The sequence below is a fragment of the Panicum hallii genome, chromosome 9 (assembly GCF_002211085.1).
Source record: "Panicum hallii strain FIL2 chromosome 9, PHallii_v3.1, whole genome shotgun sequence".
Classification (NCBI taxonomy): domain Eukaryota; kingdom Viridiplantae; phylum Streptophyta; class Magnoliopsida; order Poales; family Poaceae; genus Panicum; species Panicum hallii.
The window spans coordinates 10,514,656-10,537,199 of NC_038050.1; the positions used below are offsets into that span (position 1 = coordinate 10,514,656).

Genomic DNA, 22,544 nt, shown 5'->3' on the forward strand with positions numbered 1-22,544 from the left:
CAGATGACACTACAACTATCATGCTGGTAAATGAGATACACTGATTGCCTAATATATATATATAAAAAAAACCACCACACCAGCCCACAAGTCAATTCAAGAACCTCCGATTCGCAATACCACTTTAGCTATGGAAAAAAAAACGCGAAAGATGGTTAGAAGGACAAGTGACGCAAACATATGCAAGTTACCGGAAATTTTAAGTCTGGATTGGAATCAAAATTACTTTCATTGGTTGGATATTTGTACCACCAATCTTTGCAGCAAACCAGGACTTAGAGAACCAATTTCAGAAGTAAAAATTGTATTCACAAATCAACTCAGTTAACTGCTAATGAAATTCAAAAAAGAAAATGCAAATGAAATTGGTTAGCCTTCTGTATCCTTGTTAATATACTAACAAGCATATTAACAGCTCCAACCGTTCGGTGTATGTGAATAGCAAATGGCAATAGTGGCCGGATATACAAGACATTAAAACCTGCATGACAGAAGACTGGTGTTTGATCTGCTCGCAATGTTCAGTAATAGCAAAACTGTGCTCCTCTTTTACAGCCAGCTTGAAATCGTTTGCAAGTCTGAAGTCATGAGCCCCCTCAACCCCCTTGGGGAGGGCACTAACCAAACAAGCCATCAAGGGGGAGACAATGCTTTGATTCGCCATGAACCAGTCTCGCTATGACCTGACCCATGAGCCCTCAGCATTCTTATGTAATGCTCAAGGGTGTGAACGTTCTCATCTACCTTGTCGTTACATACTGTATCCTCAGACAACTTCACTGCAGCCCTTTGAGACACTTCAAAGCTATCTGCAGCCTGCTGCACCTGACGGGCAGTTTCTTCTTTCCCCAATTGTATTAGAACCACGAGAAGGTTCTTCAGCTCATTTTCAGCACCGTCTGTCAGCGCCATCCCCTTGAGATGCTCCACAAGGGCCATCTCCTCCCCAGGACTGCATAAAGAAAACATTGTCAGTCTGCAAAACAGACAAACCCAAATCAACACCAAAAGTGCAGGTTGCCAACCTTCCAGCTCGTATCTTGCCACCTTTTTTTTGCCGCCTTGCTCCTCGTGACTTGCTGGCGCTGCTGGATATGACCGAAGCACTTGACTCCTTGGTTGACCTGTCCAAATAAAATTCAGAGCTCCACACTGATGGGTAACTTGAGACAGATAGAATTCGATCTCAGAATTCTTTCTAAAACAAGACAGAAACTATGTAGCAAGAAAGGATAACAAACAGAGACAAGACGTGTTGTGCAACATCAAAATGGTGCAATTTTACCTTGTGGTATATGCGCTCATTTCGCTGAAGCTAGTGCTCACTTCTGAAACGCTGTCATCTTCAACATCCATAAACCGATCTTCTGACTGGAGTTTGGCAGCAAGCGACAATCTCCTCTGCCGCACAGCCACATAACGTGCTACATATTTACCAACCTTCAGCAGTCCTTCCTGGTACTCGGATATCAGCGATGCGGCACAATCCAAAGCTGCATCTCTAATAGTTCCAACCAGATCATGCCTGCTAAGCATATAAGCAACTCTAAGAGCCTCTTCCCATTCCCTTGCCGTGATATAATAACTTACACCTCTCTCGGCATCTGAACAATACTCCAGTGCTACTCTAGCAGCATCTCCTGGCTTGCCGAGAGCTTGGAACTCATCACATAACTCGTGTGCAAGCTGAGTAATTTCCTCCTTTTCTAACTCCAAAAGACCTGCAACAGTAAACACGCCTTTCCAGTCCCCACAAGCACGGTAAGCTTTCAATGATTTCTGATATGACAAACAGCACTGGTAAGTCAATGCGGCATCTCCAAAGCATTTCTCTTCAGAAAGATGGTCGCCCCATGCCTCAAGAATTTCATTCCTTTTATCTGATTCATTAAATAACTGGAGGCCCAGTGGGAACAGCTGAGGATTAGCATTAAGGAGCTTCATGCAATCCTCGTGGTACTCGTTACCAGCAGAAACAATGTTTCTGAGGGCACTCTCATATCTTCCAAGCCTTAAATCAATCGTGTATCTCATGACAGCAGGAGGAAGGCATTCAAGACTCTTGAGAAATGGGAGGAACTCTTTTGGATCTTTTTGGGAATTCAAAGCAACGATAGCAGCAAGATTCAGATCGTACAACCCCAAAGCAGCACCGAAAACAGCTTCAGTGTCTGTTAACCAAAGCAAGTGCTTCAGAGACTCTTCAGCAGAAGGGTAAAGTTTTCTCCTGGCATCATCAACGCCAAGAAGTTCCAATTCTCGAATTGCTTTTATTCTGTTTAGTGATTCCTCCAATAATGGAGGTTCACTACGGGCTAAAGTGGTCAGAACACAAAGTTCTCTTGATGAGCTCTCTTCCATTTGTTCCTCAAGGGCTTTTCCAACTGCCATCAGTACAGAAGTGACTTTGTTGCACTCATTATCAACCATCGAGTCCGTAGAGTGATCAGGGAAAGACATATAGGCTTCATACAATTTGCTGCTTGAATTGCTGTTCTTCATTGAGCAAACAAATTCAGTGATGTGGCTAAGGTTATTAACTTGTTTGACAAAATCTGCTGCTAACTTGATAAAAACATTACAACCACAATAATCAACAATGATATTGAAATCTATCCGATGCCGCCTCACCATGTCCATTGCATCTTTGAAACGCCTCTGAGCCAATGCCTGAACAATTGAAACAAGGACCAGCTTTCTAGGGTAAGTACACTCTAAGTTACCACGTGTAGTTTGCATTATGACAGCTGCTTCATCACCATGGAGAACACCAACCAACTTTGCTCCCTTTTCCCACACAGTGATGTGCTCTTTGCTTTGCTTTCCTCGAGGATGGCTACTGACATGGCTGTCAACTGTCACCTCATTGTCTTTAAGAAAGATCTCATTGATATCCACAATGAATAGAAGATCTTTCTTAGTAGTCACAAGTAAGTGGCTCATAACTCGCTCAGTGGTTCCATAAGCACTGGAGTAGAATGTGAAGCTGCTGCAGTTGTTGCTCAATAACCTTTTGCCCATATAAAGGTTGCTGTTATCATCAAGTCCAAAGAGAAAGGGTTGAGCCATACCATTTTCATGGCACAGAACTGCAGTCATCCAAGGACATGCTGCTGGAAAACCATGGTCAGAATCAACCTCATTGAGTTGTGCTGACATTTTCAACAGATTTAAACTTGAACAGTACTCAACAATCCTTCCTCCACTAATTTGAATGAAGGCTGAACCTTTTTTTGCTGGATTCTGAGAGACTCCAATGACTGAACTCTGCATTGGCACTTTCTTTGATACTCTAGCTTGCCAACCAGATGAAATCACTGAACCTGGCACAGAATCCTCTGAACGTACAAGTTCAATCTCATTGATGGAAAACAGTGAATCATGTTTGTGTACCAGGTTACTAGTTTCACTGGACCCAGTCGGTGTTGAACAGCAGCGTTCGCTATGGCAACAGATGCCAATCAAGGTGTGGGTATCTATCCAAGCAAGGTGCATACAGTTATCCAGAGTGAAGCCAGAACAGCAAGGGTCAACATTTATCCTGTTGCCTTCAAATTCTTCCCAAGAATCTGGTGCTGGAAGCTCCAGTACACACAAGCTGCCATTTGAGAGATAAGCAGCCAAGTGGGTCTTTGAGTTACTGGACACAAAAGAAACCTCATTCACTGCACAAGGAAATGCGAGGTGGAACAGAGACATGGGAGGTGGCATGAGGCCCAAATTAAGAGGAGTAACAAGAACATGGGAACCATCAATAACAAGTGCAACTGAAGTCTCACTGACTGCGGTAGTCCAAGAAAACCTGTGAATAATGACTTGGCCACCCTGTGTCCAGCAAATCAGATGCATTGGTTTCGTTGGATCCCAAAAGAACTTCACCCTCTCTTCCTTTGTGTACCGCAGTTCATGTTTCAAGTACCAGTGATTGTTCCTGCAGGACCATATTTTAATAACATCATGCTGCTCAGAAGAAACCAGAGCAGCTAGGATCTCGGAATTGCAGTTCCATTTTAAAGCATGAATGGCAACCTCTGCTGGCTCATCAATGGAAAAGTGGCTCCTCTCTAAGCCATTCTTTTCATAGAATACAATGAGAGGGCATTTTCCCTCTGCCCTCCGATCATGGGCTGTGGCAACCTTGGCTCCACTAGGCATCCAATCTAACAATGCTCCCATAAAAGTTTTGGCATCCGAAGATGAATGAACCTTTCCTGATTCACGTTCCCATATAGTAAGCTTTGTAGGGCCAATGGCGCCATCAAGGGCCCCAAGTGTAGCAAAATATTTCCCATCCCCACGCCAAGAAATTGAGCTTCGTATCTGACAACCGGTACTGTCTTTGTCGCCTATGGTAGCATCCTAAAGAAGAAGCATGTTTAGAACAGGGAACAGAAAGAACTTGTATCTTTGGTAAGACTTTAATATAGAAAACATACATGAGGATCAAGAGAAGCCTCAAACAGCACTTCCCAATCCTGTGTGATGACAAGCAGCTGCCCAAGTCCAGTGGTTACAGAAAGAAGAGCACCATCAGGGCTAGAGGCAATGGTGTTGACACCACCTTCCAGTCTTCCAACAACTTCGGTTGTTTTTTCCTCCACATTATACAAGAGCAGGCAACCAGCCGATGAACCAAGGAGTAGAGACTCCCTCTCCATGAGATAATCCATGGCAACTATGCAATCTCCAGGCTCAAGAACAACCTCCTCCACGTCGGAGTGTTGAGCAGTAATTTTACTCCATGGCAGTGGTTGCTGCAGAAGTTAGACGAAAGCAGTACGGTCAGCATAACATGGAAAACTGCAAAGATGAAGTCATCACCATAGCGACCTTTTTCCTAGGCTTCAAACAAAACCATTGGCTATACAGCAACATTTGTAGACGCAGTAAATCGGCCATCATGAACTGTTTGCTTGCTTTCTAGCGAAGCTAAAAGCAGGAATGCTAGCAGTGTAGCCTGTATGCGGTGAAAGAAACAAAAACTTTGCCTCCAGTCCTCGAGATGCGGCAGCTACTGCAACCAAATGGAACGGGACGGGATGGAATAGGAGACCTGTCCCTGTGCGGAGGCGGCGGGGAGCTGGACGGTGTAGATGAAGTTGACGGAGGAGGCGAAGAAGGCGCGGCGGCGCTCGGGGTCGATCGCGGAGGCGACGAGGGTTTCGCCGCCGAGCTGGAGCTGGAGCTGCTGCGGGAGCCTCGTCACAAGGCGCAGGTTCTTCATCTCGCCGCCGCCTCCGACGCCGAGGGTTTTAGGGGTTTAGTAGCTCGAGGAGCTTTTCTTTCGCTTGCCCTCAATCCCTCCTCTCGATCGCTCCGCTTTTTCGGGCTCGTCGATGACGGGCGGGGGCACCGAGGGAGCCGTTGCCGTGAGCGGGGGAGAGGCGGCGGCGGCGGTCCTGGGCGTGGGTGGCGAGCGGGGACGAGGAGGGGTGGGTTTGCGGGATTGGGGGAATTGGGGAAGGGCTACTGGGCTTTTTCTGGGCTTTCCCGGTGACCGAGCCCAACGAAGGCCATCCCACTAGACCTAGCCCAACACATTTCCATGGCTTTTTTTGTCTACATGATTCGCGACGTATCTGCAACGGTGGCAGGCTATCGCTATCACGTTCACGGGTGCTGTGCCCGGGCCGCCGGCACACACCTGCATCGGCGTGGGCCATTGCCCGGAAGACGCGCGCCGTGCGCAGCCAATCCCCGCCCGTGCTGCACCGCCCGCTAGGCCGGCCGAGAAGAGAGAAGGCGTCAGGCATCACGGGGCTATCGGTCACGGTCTCACGGATGCCTTGCCCCCGGGGGCCGCGCCATGCAGCACCGGACACCGCTCGCCGCTCGCCGCTGCTGCTGCATCGCCCCGGCCCACACTGGCCGTGTCCGTTTTCGGCAGGCATTGATGTTCGCAGCGTCGTCGTCGTCCGGGACAATCACGGCGGGTACGTGGCCGCGCGACACGTAGCCCGGTCTCCAGAGCCTTCCTTGGCCGGTTGGCCCCAGGCTCTCGCCCGGTGCTTGCCGCTGCCAGTACAAAGGGGCCCGAACAGACCTCTGCCTCTCTCGCTCACCCAAAGCAAGCTCACAGCCGGCTGCCAGAGAGCATCCATCCGCTCCGCTCCCCGTCAGGTTCCCGCCAGCAGCGCAACGCGAGGAGATGGCCAAGCCCCCGCGCCTCGCCGCGGTGCTCCTCCTCCTCCTGCTCGTCGCCGCCGCGTCGTGGCTTCAGGCCGCCGACGCCGCCTCAGGTACGTCCTCCTAATTAATTAGCTTGTGATGACTCGGCCGGTTCTATCTGCTGTTGGGCGGCCGGCCGGCCGGCGTGATGCTCCGTCCTCCGGCCGTGCCCTCCCCTGACCGCGTGCGTGCGTGGCGGCATGCATCCCCGCAGGGTTCTGCTCGAGCAAGTGCGGCGTGCGGTGCGGCCGCGCCGGCACGCGCGCGCGGGGCGCGTGCATGCGGACCTGCGGCCTCTGCTGCGAGGAGTGCAACTGCGTGCCCACGGGGGCGCGCGGCGGCGTGAACGAGTGCCCCTGCTACCGCAACATGCTCACCGCCGGGCCCAAGAAGAGGCCCAAGTGCCCCTGAACGGCTGAACCCAACCACCTGCGAAGATGCCGACGAGACGGACGACGGACCGTGCATAATCTAGACTACGTACGTACTGTGCGTGTGTACGTGTTCGTGTACAGCGTCAGTGTGACTTGGTACGACGTAGTACGGAGCCGTCGTGGAGTATGTGAGATCTACCAGCACCGGTAGTGACAAGCTCCCAAGTGTCACCTAGGCCGCCCAGCCGTGTCGTGTCGTGTCGTGATTAGGCCGTGCCTGTACTAATTCGTACTCGATCCTACCTTTGTACGTGGCGTGCATGATGTACCAATTAAGATGTACTACTACTAATGTCATGGCACTTGTACTGCTGATGACTTTGAGACCGGTGGAGGCCGCAGCTCGGTTAGCAGAGCAGACACCAGCGGTACGGGCCACGCGTTTTTGCTTCCCGTGACTTTTGCCCGTGAGCTGCAGCTTGCCGTCCGCGCGGCGCGGCTTTCGCCTGCACGCCCCTCGAAGTGCGTGCGCTGTGCATGCCTGCTTGCTATCACTACGAGCCCGTTCACGACAAGGCACGAACGGGGCGTGCGCTCGGATGCATCTGCAAAAGCGCCAAAGGGGTAGCAAGCAGCACGCAAGGGTGGTGTTTCGCAGGCCCGAGCATTGTGCAAAGCCCACGAGCGCGCGCACGTCGTCGTTTAGTTGCATCAAAGCCTGGGGGAAACAAAGCCCACCAGTCAGTCCATCACTGGCTCGACACGCAATGGAGAGGCACGCGGATGCACGTGCGAAGAATTGAAGCAGCTCGCGCTGTTCCGTAGCTGTAGTTGTATGAGCCACCATGCGCAAACGAGAAGTACGGCACTGTCCTCGTCTCCCAACCGACCGACCGACCGGCCGGCGGCGCCATGCCGCGCTGCACAGAACGCGGGGCGCCACCGCCCACCGAGAAGAAGCTCCCTAGCCGCTGCTTCCTTCCCACCTGGATCCTGCGGTCTGACTATGTGGCCGGCAAGGGGCCAGACATGATTTTGCTTCCAGGGACAGGCAAGCACACTCGGCGGCCACCCGGCCGTAATCTGATTTGAGCCTCAGTATGTCCTGGTGACCGGCGATCGGATCCTGCTATTTCCAGCGCAGCAGCACATGTATATAAACACACAAGCAGAGAGTGTGCGGGCAAATCAATAGTGCCTTCTGGGGTCACTCTCTGCTGGGCGATCGCCGCATAAATGGGCTGCCGGACCGTGACCGGCCGGATCTCTGTTGGGCCCTGCCGGTAACTCATGTACTCTGTTGGGCTGCAACAGACGAGACGGGTGTGGTGGATTCGAAAACGTTCTGGGCCGGACCAGGCACGCCATGCTCGTATTTTTTTAAAAAAAAAATCATTCTATGACTTAGCTGATAGTATTTTTTTTAGTGGTAGCAGGTTGACTTAACGAGTAGCCCGTTGACTTCACCAATCTCAACATCTACTGTTCAGTATTTTAAATATATTTATAGAGATAGAGTTGCGTGCGAATATTCGTAGAAACAAGCGTGCGCGTGTGATCGTCTATTTTTGTACCGTGCTTTGCGAAGAAAAAAAGAAAGGCTTCTTCCCCCTCCGCCGCGCTCCAAGGAACGTTCCCCGTCATCGTCTCCAAAGATCCAACTACGTACCGATCGATGCGCTTTCGCTGATTAAGGCTCCGTCCCCACTAAGGAAGTTTACTCCGAACGTGTACGGTGATCACCGATTCACCGTGCACATATGTTGCACAGCAGTAGGACCTGGGGTGGTCTTTGTTGCGTTGCCCCACCGAATTGAATTCCTGCATGCGCCCGTGCATGCCGGCCGGTCGACCACGCTGGACCAGCGGGCTCCTGAACAGCTGCCATGATCCATGTGGTCAACCTCCAGAGTCCACACGCCAGCGATTCCCGGCGTGCATGACGGGTGAAAAGAAGAACATCCATGCATGGTTGGACCGATCGACTGCATTAAAGGGTCGCTGGTGCACTAGCCAGCGTTGAGTTGAATTAGCTTGATCGACAGCAGTGCTTGCGGACCTGTAACGACATTTTCAGCGCGCAGCTAAGTTCCAGGTGTATACTAGTGCTCGCATTACTTTTTGTGCACGGCAAGTCAACGTGTGGGTTGTCACATGGTCAACGCGGTATTTTGATCCAGCTACCCGCGCTGACCTAACTCTCGAACCCTTCCTGCCAACAAAGTCAGCATGGATGTTCACGCTGGATTTCGTTCATACGCTGGGTGTACACCGCACTTTAATTCGCAGCTTAGCAGTAACTTCTCCACGAGAATGATCGCGCTAACTTTTTGTAGTATTGATTATGCAGCTTGACTTGGTCACCTGATAGCTTAATTATTGGATAGCATCAGGATCTTACTTCCATATACATACAATTCATGTTGGCTTTTCTTACATACATGGTTTTTCTACGTACTCCCTCCATTTTAAAATGTAGGTCATTTTAGAATTTTTAGATTTATTGTATTTGCTATGTATCTAAATATAATATATATCTAGATGCATAACAGAATATATGAATTTAGAAAAATCAAAACGACCGATGTTCTAGAACGGAGGGAGTATCTAGATAGATATAGTATATATCTAGGTGCATATTAAAATATATATATATATATATGTAGAAAAAATAAAATAAACTGTAATTTGGAACGGAGGGTGCTAGTATTACTACCAGAGTACCTATTTGCCGGAACCTTGTCAGGTGGTAGAACATGAGAGGATTAATCGTACGGCTTGCATGATCAGTAAGAAAAGATGACACGATCGCGGTCAGTACCAGCTAATTAATTGTCCTTACGGAAGTTTTCTTTTGTGGCGTCCTTCGTTAAGTCACCTTTAGTTATAGCTGGACACTACTAGGAAATATCGTATCATAGCGCAGTGGTGGAGGCAAGAGGGGCCGGCAGGGGCCATGGCCCCTCCTAAATGATCCAGATAAGCAAGCTTAGGTTACTTATGTAGACTAATTATTAATCGTTTAGAACTTTTTCTTAATTAGGACTTCTAATCATTTAGACCGAGCATTGTTAGATTTTTGTGGATATAAATGTTATAGTCTAATATCCTATTTACCAGATATATAAATTATTTATTCTATAGATAAGCTACAAATTATACTAAAACTGTAAAAATACTCAGTTTATTCCTCTTTCGGCCACCTTTTGATATAGGTGAAATATGATTATCCATGCTATATTATAATATAAATAAAAATTTTATCATACTATATATACTTCAAGCACAATTATTATTGGACTTGTTTGGAAGTGTATCACGCAACAGCGTATTTTACGAGTGCGTCCGGGAGAGCTGCTTCCCTTGCTTCTCGTGTTTATCGTTTGGAGCCCGCATCTTGATCGTTGTTCAGTGTGGAAAAATTTGTCTAGCGTAGCATTTTACTGACGCCAACACTCTAGACACCATTATAGATAGATACATTATCTATTGATTTGATATAGCTTGGTTCGGCCCCCCTAAATTTGATTCATGGCTCCATCTCAGTGGTGGAGGCAAGAGGGCCGGCAGGGGCCATGGCCCCTCCTAATGATCCAGTTAAGCAAGCTTAGGTTACTTATGTAGACTAATCATTAATCGTTTGGCATTTTTTAATTAGGACTTCTAATCATTTAGACTGAGCATTGTTAGATTTTTATAGATATAATTATCAATTTCTACTATCCTATTTACCAGACATACAAGTTATTTTTTCTATAGATAAGCTACAAATTATGCTAAGCCTGTAAAAATACTCAATTTATTTCTCTTTTGGCCACCTTTTGACATAGGTGGAATATGATTATCCATGCTATATTACAATATAAATAAGTATTTTATCATACTATATATATACTTCTACCACAATTATTATTGGACTTGTTTGGAACTGTATCACGCGATAGCGCATTATATGAATCCGTCCGGAAGAGCTGCTCCCTTGCTTCTCGTATTTATCGTTTGGAGCCCGCATCCTGATCATTGTTTAGTATGGAAAAATTTGTCTGGCGTAGCATTTTACTGACTCTAATACTTTAGACACCGTTATAAATAGATTTATTATTTATTGATTTGACATAATCTAGCTCGGCACCCTAAATTTCATTGCTGGCTCCGCCCCTGTCGTAGCGGAAAGCCTGCCGGTGATCTGAGCTGCTCGACGCATGTTGCGGCATGGTAACTGGACGTGACCGGGGCATTGCTGAGGCGCTGGAGAGAACAGAGAAGAGCTGGGAGGACTGTACTTCTAGAGTTGATGAGCCGCCAGCGCAGAGAGGGGTCACCTCAGCCATGTAGCCGTGTACGTGATGCGGCGTGCACCTGCAGCTGCAGTCCTCCATGTCGACCACATTTCTGAGCTTTGGTCATATAGTCCTCTGTCTGTCTGCACTTCCAGAGCTACACTACAAAACTACAACTCCTGTTGCCTACTACTATACTGTAGTCGTCTGTGTAGATCGATCGATCAGGTCGGGTAGGTCATGCATGTGAGATGATCACCACTTCACTGGCGGCGCCGCATCATGGTACGGTACTAGTACCGTGGCTGTGACCAGGGGCGCCGGCTCGATCGGCTGCTCATCCGCCTTTACGGCGAGTGGGGGAGGGGATCTGCTGATGTTTCCCCTCTGCTGGTCGTCCTCCGGGCTCCGGAGTCCGGACGGTGCAGCGCAGCGCAGCGCAGTACCACACCACCTACCTAACTTTGCTTCCAGTGCAAGCTAGTACTCGGCAGGGCGGCGGGCAAGCGAACACCGTCCATGCTGGAAAAAACACGTACGACGATCAATGTGCGGGCTGCGTGCGTGCCCACATGCGAGCGAGCCTGCTGCCGGCCGGGCAAGCGGGTAGCACGCAGGCACGCGCACGCCGCCCCTCTCGATCCTTGCGCCGTGTGTGCTTCCACGGCATGGTACGGGCAGGCTGCAGTAACCAGGCATGGGTACGTAGAGGCGTCGGTCAGTCGGTTTTACCCCTGATGTATGATCTCCCTCCCTCCCTCTCTTGTTGGTTTCTTGTTGGTGCGGAACATGAGACTCAATGTTAATTTTTTTTTGACTCAGGACAACTCCAGACGGACTATATTTATTTGTTAATTTGTGATGACTTTCTCTCCGCTTCTAACCATTTGAAACTTTTGAAGAAAAAAAACTACATACATATGTTTTCTTTCTCAACACCAGGCTGAAGGCCTAGCAAGTACATTGTACTATACGTGTACATGATCGAGTCAAATAGACGTATAGTACAATATACTGTACTAGCTATACGTACAAACGCTGGATCTTCATCTACAACCTATAAACCCTAGCTAGTAGAATAGACCTTAGGGGTACTGTAGGGGATTCGCGTGTTCGTGTACATGCTCAAGTGCCTGCAATCAATACGGCATGCATGCATGCGGAAGTTCCGCTTTTTCGTTAGATCTCCCTTGGGCCTTGCGACCAATCATGTGGGCCGAAAGGCAAGCTGCATGTACGGGGTCTCGACCGTCACGAATGATCACAATGCGATCGATCCTTGCATGCCGTACGTATAGTATTTGCAGTGCATCCAATCCCCAGTCGATGGCGTACACCTGTCTGTACTGTAAGTGCGTGCATGCAGCGTGCTCCCGGGTGCCATGCAGGCATGCCGCTCCCAGTCGGTTGAGGAGGAGTTGTAGCGTGCATGTGCTCCGAAATTACTCGACAGGGCCACCCGATTCCTTGTGACCACAACAACATTGCCATGCGTGGCCCATCCCCTTTTTACCTTTGTTTTTTAGCTTCACCAATGCCATGTCAACGGTCAGGTACAATTTCCTTCCACCGATGCCAACCTAGTTGGAAGGGGATGGTCATTGCAGGTGACTTGATAATTTTTAAAAATAGCGCAGAAATCAAAACTATCTAAAAGGGTATCGGAAAAAAATAGAGAGAATCAGTACAATGAGTCCTAATAAATAATGCAGGAGTGACTGTCTAAGCATGCATTTTGCACCCACTGCGTGCCAGGTTTGTCTTTGCGTGCATCGTGCCAGGGCCGGGTGGGGTCGTACGGCCGTGTTAGCTGACGCCGCCGGCCGGGGTCTCCGGTGCGGTCGCACTGCAGGATCGGATCGCATCGCGCAGCCAGCTAGGTTAGGTAGCAGCCGTGGCCTCCAAATGCACGCACCGAATTCAATTCCGGTCCCGTGCGTGCCGGCCCGTTCCGATCCAACGGGACGGCCGGGACCAGCAACAGCCAGCCAGCCAGCATCGCGCATGCCTGCCGGCCGGGCCGGGCGAAGTGAAAACGGCGGTCGGGGTGGGCGCATGTGATGCTGCATCTCTGGCGAGCTACCTACCCGGTCACTGTATGTAGCATGCGTGCCTTACGTCATGCTTGCGTGTACGTGCATGGGCTCGACCAGTTTAGTTTGCCTACCGTGTTTGTTGCTAGCTAATCCTATCTCGATCTCGTATGCTTCCTCTGTCACAATGTTTTTTTTTCTCCAATGACATGGGGTTCCAAAATGTAAGGTATGTGTTTATGACTTCGGCACGATCATTGAATTATAGTGACTTTATTAGCACAATCATAGTATGTCTGTATTCTTGCTTTATCTTGTAGATAGGGAGGGGGTGTGCATTCTTGACCCTGCAATTAATTTATATTATCGATTGATTTCAAATAAAAAAGTGAATAATTAAATTGAAATGCTATTTCATATATTAATAAAGAAATTGTTACATCAAACGGAAAATAATCAGCTTTCGGCGGAGCTGGTTGTACAAAAAAAAGAAGTCTGCCGTTGAAGTGATGTGCTGGCCCGGCCTTTTCCCCGGGCGGCTGTTGCTACGCAGCACATGTACGTGACATGTTACTGCGAAGTAATTGGATGGCACACCACGTTCAGAAATTATACAGTGACATCTTTTCTAAGTACGGCATGCTTATTTTTATTGTGACATTAGGGCATTAGTCACAGCTAACTGTCCTTTCTAAAGCATCTAATTAGGGTATTGGCTGCATGAGGCCTAACTAAAAGTGGTGCGCCACAAATCTGGGGAGAGCACTGCACATGTCGATATTTAGTACGAATGATTTTTTTTTTATCTAGATTACTGGCCAACATTATTGTACGACCTCAATAGTTGCTTTTATGCCTAGTTTCGTTTTTTTTGAATGAAGTGATACACTACTACTAGATTTGGACTTTTCAAACAGGAAGTGATTAGCCCAGAACCGCACTAATTTCGTTTTTTTTGGAACTAGTCGACAGCTACCACAGCATGGTGCGTAGAGGGCCAAACTTTCGGTTCATAAATCAAACTTATACTATTTCAAATATTTCTTTTGAAATCAAGATGGCATCCTTGCTTTCACTTTGCATTATCAGAAGTGTGGAAAAGTCGGGTAATTTTCCAGCTAAGGAAACTTTAAAATTTGATTCCGCTAGTGAAACACAGCACTTTGCTTTTTTTTTCTCCCAATACATTTCCCGAGTGTATTTTTCCTCAAAGAGTCTTGTGCTTTTTTAGTCTAATGAAGAAATACCCCGGGCGCTAATCAAAGGCACTTATTAACGAAAGAGTGGCAACACACACACACACAAATTGCATTGGTACATCTTATATAAAGAGATAGGTAATAAGACATTTAAAGCAAACGATGTCGAGTCCAAAAATTTAAGAGTATGAATCCAGTCATGTAATTCTGACAGGAGGAAGGTGCATACAGATAAAGCCCGGTCGCATTTAATTCGGAGCTAGCAAACTAATGCACGAAATTGGCAGAGAATCAATATTAAAAATGCACCTATCAAGTGTTCATGTTATGTCCTGACACATGTACATGTACAGGGAAAATAGTGCTAGTGTTAAATAAAACAGAAACCTCAGAGCCCCTGCTGCTGCTGGGGCGTGCACGGGCCAAAGGAAAACATCGTCAAATTTAAAACCATATCCATGCATACTGTTGGCCTGTATAACTAACTTTATGATCTGCTTATTTAAATGCGTTAGCTAGGCGCGCCAGCCAGTAACACGCATGGTCATGAGCAACTTTGCATGGAGATGTGTGCACGCCGCGTGCCCGCACGTGACGTGGAGACTGGCTCTCGCGCGCTGCGAGTGCACGTACGTACGGCCGGCCATCGGGCTGCGTGCCCTTTGACTCGAACTCGCCCCGTCGTCTCTGCACTCCCATACTTGGACGTACCATACCGTACGGCAGGTCAGCATGTGCCTATGTGTTCGTTTACTGGGTCTAAAGTTTAGAGGGGTCACATCAAAAAAGATATTGTCATTTAGAAGTATTAAATAAAGTCTAATTACAAAACTAATTGCAGAACCCCAGGGCTAATTCGCGAGACGAATCTAATGAGGTATATTAGTCCATGATTAGCGGATCATTACTGTAGCATCACTGTGGCAAATTATGGATTAATTAGGCTCATTAAATTTGTCTCGCGAATTAGCATCCATCTGTGTAAAAAGTTTTGTAATTAGACTTTATTTAATACTTCTAAATAACAAGATTCTCTTTGATGTGATGGTCTAAAATTTAGAGGGTAGAAAACGAACACACGTACAGTTGCTAGGTACGGCAGGCTTCACTGCTAGCCATTCTGGACGTACGACGCCGCGTGCCTTCCGATCCGCTTCGCCAAACAGCAGTACGGTTCCGACTTGAGAGCGCAGCCCCTGTGAGTGTAATGTGCAGGCCAAGCAAAGCGGGCTTCTGTCTTCTGCCTTGTGTCTTCAGTATAATTAAAACTGAAGTTGGACCATGCAGTAGTGATCAGTCCTCGATCGACGGGCTGCCGGCTGGTGAGCAATAGTACGTGCGCGGACAAATAATACCACCAAACCAGCAGAGGATTAGCTTGCATTGTGGCCAATCATGGGAGCCGATCGAAACCCTAGTAATTACAGTAGCTGCGCGCGGTCGGAGGATCATCATCAAATGCGATCGATCGAGCGGTGGAGCGGCAGTGCAGGCTGTGGGCATCCTCAGCCCCCTACTCGATCGTCGCGGTCGCAGCAGCCATGCATGCTGCTCCGGGTTGTCGAGCGAGCGAGCTAGCTTGCCATGCCTGCATGCAGCGTGCCGTTCCGCCGCCTGTTTGTGCGTGTGCGTGCCCCAAGTTGTCAAATCTGTCGGTCCATATCGTCGTGTGTGCGTGCGCCCCCTACTAAGCTAGCTCTGTCTAGCTATCTCTAGGCCATGGCCCATCCTTCCCCTTTGCTCTTTACGGCAAGGATTATTATTGTCTCAACGTGAGGTGAGGGTTTCCTGCGATCCCGCGGGGTTGCAAGTGATACTGATACTCTCAAGACGAAGGTGTATATACTGTCATCTTCAAAACTGCAGCGAAATTTTTGAAGCCCAATCATGCATTCTCCTCCGGACGTGTCGGGTCAGTCCGCTTGATCGATTCAGCCGACCGGCGACGCTAGCATAGCTGCGTAGCTAGCCTGGGGCACGAGCGCGCGCGCACTGAATTCAGTTCTGCTTCCGTGCGTGCCGGGCCGGCGGTCCGGCGGCGGGACCAGCCGCCATTCAGCTTCAGCCAGCGTGCATGCATGCATGCCGGGTGAAAAAATAAAACAGAGAGAAGAGGAGATCCATCCATCGAAATCAAGGACCGGCGGCCGAAAGGGTGCGACCAGCAACGCGCTGCGCGCATCAACAGGTACGTCAAGTATATGCAGTTCTTGGCCAGGGGCTGACCATGCCGACGCAATCTGTACATGTGGAGCTTGGTAAAAGATTCTCATCTAAGTACTACATGTTTATAGAACTGGAGATGGTGCATGCAATATAGATAATTGTCTAATTATGTGTCCACCAGACAATGCAAGAAACAGGTGGTGCTGGAGGAAGGAAAATGTTAGACCCTGGCCACCGGTTTTTAAGCTTTTTTCAAGTGCAGCTGCGGCTGAAATGGGCAACATACATAGGACATGTTCCAGACATGGGAACTTTTAAGTCAAGTTGTTGCTGCGCCAGATGAAGTGCAACCGGGAAGAGCTAGCTGTGAGGCAAATATATATAGCAAAAACAAAAAACAAAACTCCAACAACCTCCTGGTATCTTAATATACAATTGGCACTCAATTATACATTATAAAGTTTCATTCCATGTACTCCCACTGATCGAAACTGTTCCATCTAGACACTACCGGATTCAGGAGCTTTGCCGAAAAACACTCGGCAAAGAGCTGCACTTGGCAAAATGTAAATCGGAAAATATCCAAAAAAATGAAACAGGAAAAAAAATATTGGGGGAGGCATGCACAGCCAGCTAGTGACCCATCTAATGAGTTGCATATTTTTTTCAGCAATTTTTCATAAGTTGTCGATGATAGTTTTCGAACTCACAACTCCCTCTACCACTGCACCATTGGACCAAGTGTGTCAACATTACGTTTTTATTCTCCACATATTATAATTAACCGAGTGTAAATTATTTGTTTGAGATAGTAAATAAACTCAAATGAAAAAGTTGTTAACTACAAAGTGGCATAACTTTTCAAGATCTACAACTTTTATTTTGGTAGTTTCTTCATCCGAGATCGTTTACAAAATTTGAATTTCAAATTTGAAAACTTCAAATGTATTTTAATATGACACAATGATTTAAAATCAAAAAGTTGTCAACTACAAACTTTCATAAATTTTTGAGATCTACAACTTTAATTTTGATGGTTTTTCCATTTGAGGTCATTTACAAAATTCGAATTTTAAATTTTCTATATTCAGATGTAGTTTTTGTTGACAAGATGACTTTAAATTAAAATATTGCCAATTGTAAAATCTTATAACTTCTCAAGATATAAAAAGTTTATTTTGGTTGTTTTATCATTTCTTCATCTGACATGATAATTCTAATATTGTTCACAAATCTTATATATCTCTCTTATAGTTTCATAAACTACGAGATATATATATATATTTTGTGAACAAATGTACATTTATTTTATCAAATAAAGAAATGTCCAAAATAAGAATTGTGCATATTGATGAGTTATACAACTTTGTAGTTGAAAATATTTTTATTTGAATTAATTTACTACTTCAAAATATGATTTGAAAATTATCTTTGCCGAGTGTCTAAAAAAGGCACTCGGCAAAGACCGGCGCTCGGTAAAGAAGCTCTTTACCGAGTGCCCAAAAAAAAATACTCGGCAAAATATTTGACACTCGGCAAAGATCTTTTTTCCGGTAGTGAGACTTGGGTGCTGCAACGGTCAAGGCCAGTGTGTGAAAGGGTAGAACACTTGTATTTTCGATTTTGCTAATATTCAAATTTCTGTTTTAGACAATGGAATAAGATTATCGTTCGTTCTGCACACAACCGTTCATAGGTAATTGGATGGCACGCCATGCTGAGACTGCAGAGACATCATGCATGGCCAGATCCGTCGTACGCTGAGTAGCGAGCACTAGCTAGCAGCGAAAAGTAAAAACATGTGAGACATGTACGGCATGCTTATACATTACTGTGCCACTAGAGCATAGTAATCAGGTAGTGACGGGAGCGGCAGGTGGAGCGGCAGGTAGTTTAGCTGTGCGAAGGCTAACCAAAAGTGGAGCGGCACAAATCGCTGGAGAGCACGGCACATGTCCATCTAAGTAGTAGTACGGAAATCTTACAATCCATATTTCTTTGTTGCAGGCACTATTGTACGGTGTCAGAGTTGTTTTTTTTCTATTTTAGTTTTTTTTCCTGAAAAGAAGATACTACCGGATTTGCAAGTTTTGGAACAAAGAAGTAATATACTACAATTGATCTAGACTGAAAAAGTAATCTTCGTACAATGGCATGTTTTGGAACTAGCAAATGCATGTGGTGGCGGAGGATAGGGGCAACTGTCATATACACTGCAGTGGTCTCACCATAAAGTGTGAGAACCGAGAAGAATATGGATGATTTGCCCCCTAACTAACAGTACTCTATGTTTGATTCTGCCACTGAAGTTCCTTTTCCTTTACCACTAATGCCTATTTGTCCATCTAAAGCAATTGTTTGCTTTACCACTGCAGTGGTTATTGAATAAAAACATTACAAAATATCATCATTTTACACCAGTACTCAAGGAACCAGTGCTGGTAGTATGCATGAAAGTTGCAGTTTTCCAATAATGGAAGAACATATAGCTCAGTCTGTATATGATTCGCTTCACACAGAAAAATGCATGCCACGTAGGCACGTACGCGCGCAGGCGCATGTAGTACATGTATATGTACTCCCAATGCTGTAGCATATGCATGCTGGGGTAAGGGAGAGATGACATTGGTCCAGGAGAGAGCCTGTGTGCAGTAGTGCTTCTAGAGAGAGTGGTCACCTCAGCAGACATGTAGATCCATCCATCAAGTGCCACCTGCGATTCTCCATGTCGACTGCATTTCTGTGCGTAGGTCATTGCTCTCTGCACTTACCGAGCTACACTACAAAGCCACTGAAAGTTGCCTCGCCACTGTAGTCTGCTGGTAGATCGATCAGCTGATCAGCTCACGCCTGTGTTATTAGTTCACATGCATGCGCGTGCAGCGTATGCACGGCCGTATGGTGCCGCGAAGCGTTCATCAATACGAGAGCATGGTGCTCCTTGATGAACAACTACTCCAAGTACTGTGTGTATCGGCAGGCAAGTACACGCCATCTATAACCCTTTACTTGTATGTATACTGTACGTGTACGATACCGTATACCCTACGTACTACTGCACATGCTCGGCTTCTGGTTGTGTGTACGTATACCTGTACCGATCGACATGAGAGCGATTGGTTGTTGATGCCATGATGCGCTGCTGCAAAGCCTGGGCTAGAGCAATGCAAGCAAGATCGATCCGTGTATGCATGCTCCGCGACTACTAGCTAATAGCTGTCGAGCGCTACTTGGATCTGAACTTTACCCGACAGTAAGGCGTGGTTGGGATCGGACAGGCTAGCTGAAAATGTCACACTGTGAACTACTATTGTGTTAAGGGGAGGACAGAGAGATTACTTCTCTAATACGATCATGCCTCGTCAGACAGCTAGTTTTAATGCTCCCATTTCAGGACGGATCACACCACTGTGCAAGAAATGCCTAGCTACACTGACACAAGAATGGTCCTAGCTAGGCTACCGTCGACCAATAATATTGTTGGTTAAAATCGGTTGAACAGACAGAAATGATCGACTCGAGAAGAACCGACAATGATCCTTAAAAATGGACCGTAAGAATACTACATACTATATTACTACGTACTGCTCTGCAATATCAATGTTGTTATAAGCTGGGTTCGGTTTAGAACGCAAAGATTGCTCTGGGTTTGTTTGGACGAGGAGACTAAACTTTAGCGCCTATTACGTCGGATGTTTCAACACTAATTAGGAGTAATAAATAAAGGCTAATTATAAAACCAATTGCATAAATAGATGCTAATTCTTCACGAGACAAATCCATTAAGCCTAATTAGTCCATGATTTTAGCATGTTGTGCTATTATACTAATGATGGATTAATTAGGCTTAATAGATTCATCTCATAAATTAGCCTCCATTTATGCAATTAGTTTTATAATTAGCCTTTATTTAATACTCATAATTGATGGTCAAACATCCGATGTGATGGGACTAAATTTTAGTCCGGCGGATCCAAACAAGCCCTGAGTTGGGTTGCATCTCATTTGGAGCATTCAGGTATGGGTATGCAGATCTTTTTCTCAGAAGGTTGCTAATTCGAGTCCGTCTATATAATGATCTGTACAACAAAATTGGTAGAAAAATAATAGTCATGCGTGCTCAATCCAAGTAGGCAGAAGAAACAAGCCTGTCAAGGATTTGTGCTCTGTACTTGGACAGTGACATAAAAAAATGCTAAAAAAGATAAAACAGGAACCTCATGCAGCGCCTACTACTACTTATCCGCATGCATGGGTCGACGGAAGATGCGTGCATACTAATTTTGACGGAAACGTCGTTATAAAAACCATATCCATTGGAGATTCATACAGCAAGATGGTGCCATACTATGTACTAATGTACGCTCTCTGCGGCCTGTCAACTTTCATGCAAGTTGTCCCGATCCAAGAGAACGGCCGTTGGTGCTGCGGCAGGCAGCAATTGGGGCAATGCAATCACGCAGTTGCATGTCGTGTTGCTGCCCCCTAGCTTATAAGCAGCTTAGCTAATAGCGAATAGGGGGGCTTGAAGTTAACTATATATGCATAGCAGGGCCATAGCCAATCACCATGATTTGTCCCGGCCCTTTTGGTTGCTTGCAGTAGTCACATTGTGGGTGGAGTCGCCAAGCATGTTGATCAATTACCATGCCGTTCTCCACACATGCATGCATGCATGCCCTGGACTCCAGTGGTTCTGATCCAAAACACTATGATTTGTTGATAAGCCCATAGGTCATTGTCAGCCATCAACTAGTGCTGGAATCGTATGGATTGATTGATGAGTATGTGTGTATAGGAATCCCTCAGTTTAGAAATAATTTGACATTTTTGTGGCACCGGCAATAAATTTTTTTAGCATTTTCTTACCACTTTGTAAAAGTAGTAAAAAATGGTTTGCATCGAGATTATTTTACTACTGTTACCAAAATATTGGTTAATGTTTATGTACTTTTTTATTGGTGAAGCTACCAACATTCCTATACTTATCTTTGAAGTTCATTAGGAAAGTTCGTTAGGATCTTTAGCTCTTTACGGTGGAAATTAGCCCATACATATATTAAGTATCCAACTGAGGACATACCAGTCAACAATAACGAGACCGTGTGGTAATCTTGCCAATCTTAAGATGTGATAGCTAGCCTAGCCTATCGGAGGAGTTGGATGAGTATGTTTAAAAAAAAAACACACCAGGGCAGATGAGGTGTCTAGAATTTGATTGTAAAAAAAGTTGGGAAACAGTGTTAAGTTTGTTGGGAAACATACCAACTATGACACGAATTTAATGCATGTCTTAAGAAGTAAAATTGTAGCTAAGGACTTGATAACCATATGTACTACTATCAAATAGGTTAATTTGGAACACTACTCATTGAGCAAGGATGTTCCAGAATGGGAGTACATTGAGGACAACAAGGAGAAACAATAATGATAGATGATTCTTGTAGCTGAGGGCAACAAATAAAGGGGCTTTTAATTTAAAAAACAATTAAAGGGGCTTTTGTTTAGGGGGTCATTTAGATTTCTTGAACAGAACCTTTTCTGAGGCCCTGTTTGGATCTACCCTCAAATTATGAAAACTGACTTGTAAAAGTTGGACTAAAGGTCTGTTTTCTTTGGATCAGTTAAAGCTTTTAAAATCCATAACGTATAAACTGTAAAAGCTTAGCAGGGAGAGCAGCTTGTAGATTGCAATCTAAATCAAAAGCTGGACCTTTTGGATCAGTTAGAGCTTTTCAAAGCTGAGTTGTGCTCCACAGTTTGGATGGATGCAAAATGCAAACAGGCTCCGAGGCTACGCGTAGATGTATTTTTTTCTTCCCTGCGTGAGATCACTTATGTAAAAAAGAAGAGGAAAAAAAATAAGAAAGAAAAGGAAGCAACAACCCATACTACCTGGCCTTTGCACGAGGTCGATTCTAATACTAAGAACACACAAGCAAGTAGGCCAGAGATGGTGCCCCTGCTAATGATACTTCGTATGGTATGACGCTACCCCTCATCATGTCCAGCATGGGAGGATTTTCTATATTTGTACACCAACCAAAGGGATCAGTCGCAGCGTATTAGTGTACTCTAGTGTTGATTAACATCACACGCCAACCCACTACATGATGGCGACGCTCGGCGGATCCCACCTCGCGCCCGTACATACGGTCGCCCATTATATATTTATATTATAATCCTTAGCAAATCTCTGTACACTAATCAAATAAACCAGCACAGATCTCAGCAGTTTTTTTTTTGAAAAAAAAAAACTCAGCAGGGGCTCCTCGTCCTAGAATACTTGCATTCACGCGCGTGCGGCGGCGGCGGCCATGGTCG

At 46.2% G+C, this 22,544-nt stretch overlaps 2 protein-coding genes across 2 annotated transcripts; one reads left to right on the top strand and one right to left on the bottom strand.

The window, feature by feature from the left end:
• Positions 1-287: 287 nt before the first annotated feature.
• Positions 288-5,451, bottom strand: LOC112875166 (elongator complex protein 1). Its single transcript, XM_025938906.1, has 5 exons — positions 5,054-5,451; positions 4,437-4,754; positions 1,286-4,359; positions 1,026-1,124; positions 288-952 (listed from the first exon to the last, which is right to left on the bottom strand). The coding sequence occupies exons 1-5, from the start codon at positions 5,222-5,224 to the stop codon at positions 634-636; spliced, it is 3,981 nt and encodes a 1,326-aa protein (XP_025794691.1). The 5' UTR covers positions 5,225-5,451; the 3' UTR covers positions 288-633.
• Positions 5,452-6,042: 591 nt separating this feature from the next.
• Positions 6,043-6,917, top strand: LOC112876056 (peamaclein-like). The gene is made up of 2 exons (XM_025940090.1): positions 6,043-6,239; positions 6,383-6,917. The coding sequence occupies exons 1-2, from the start codon at positions 6,149-6,151 to the stop codon at positions 6,577-6,579; spliced, it is 288 nt and encodes a 95-aa protein (XP_025795875.1). The 5' UTR covers positions 6,043-6,148; the 3' UTR covers positions 6,580-6,917.
• The last annotated feature ends 15,627 nt before the right edge of the window (positions 6,918-22,544 follow it).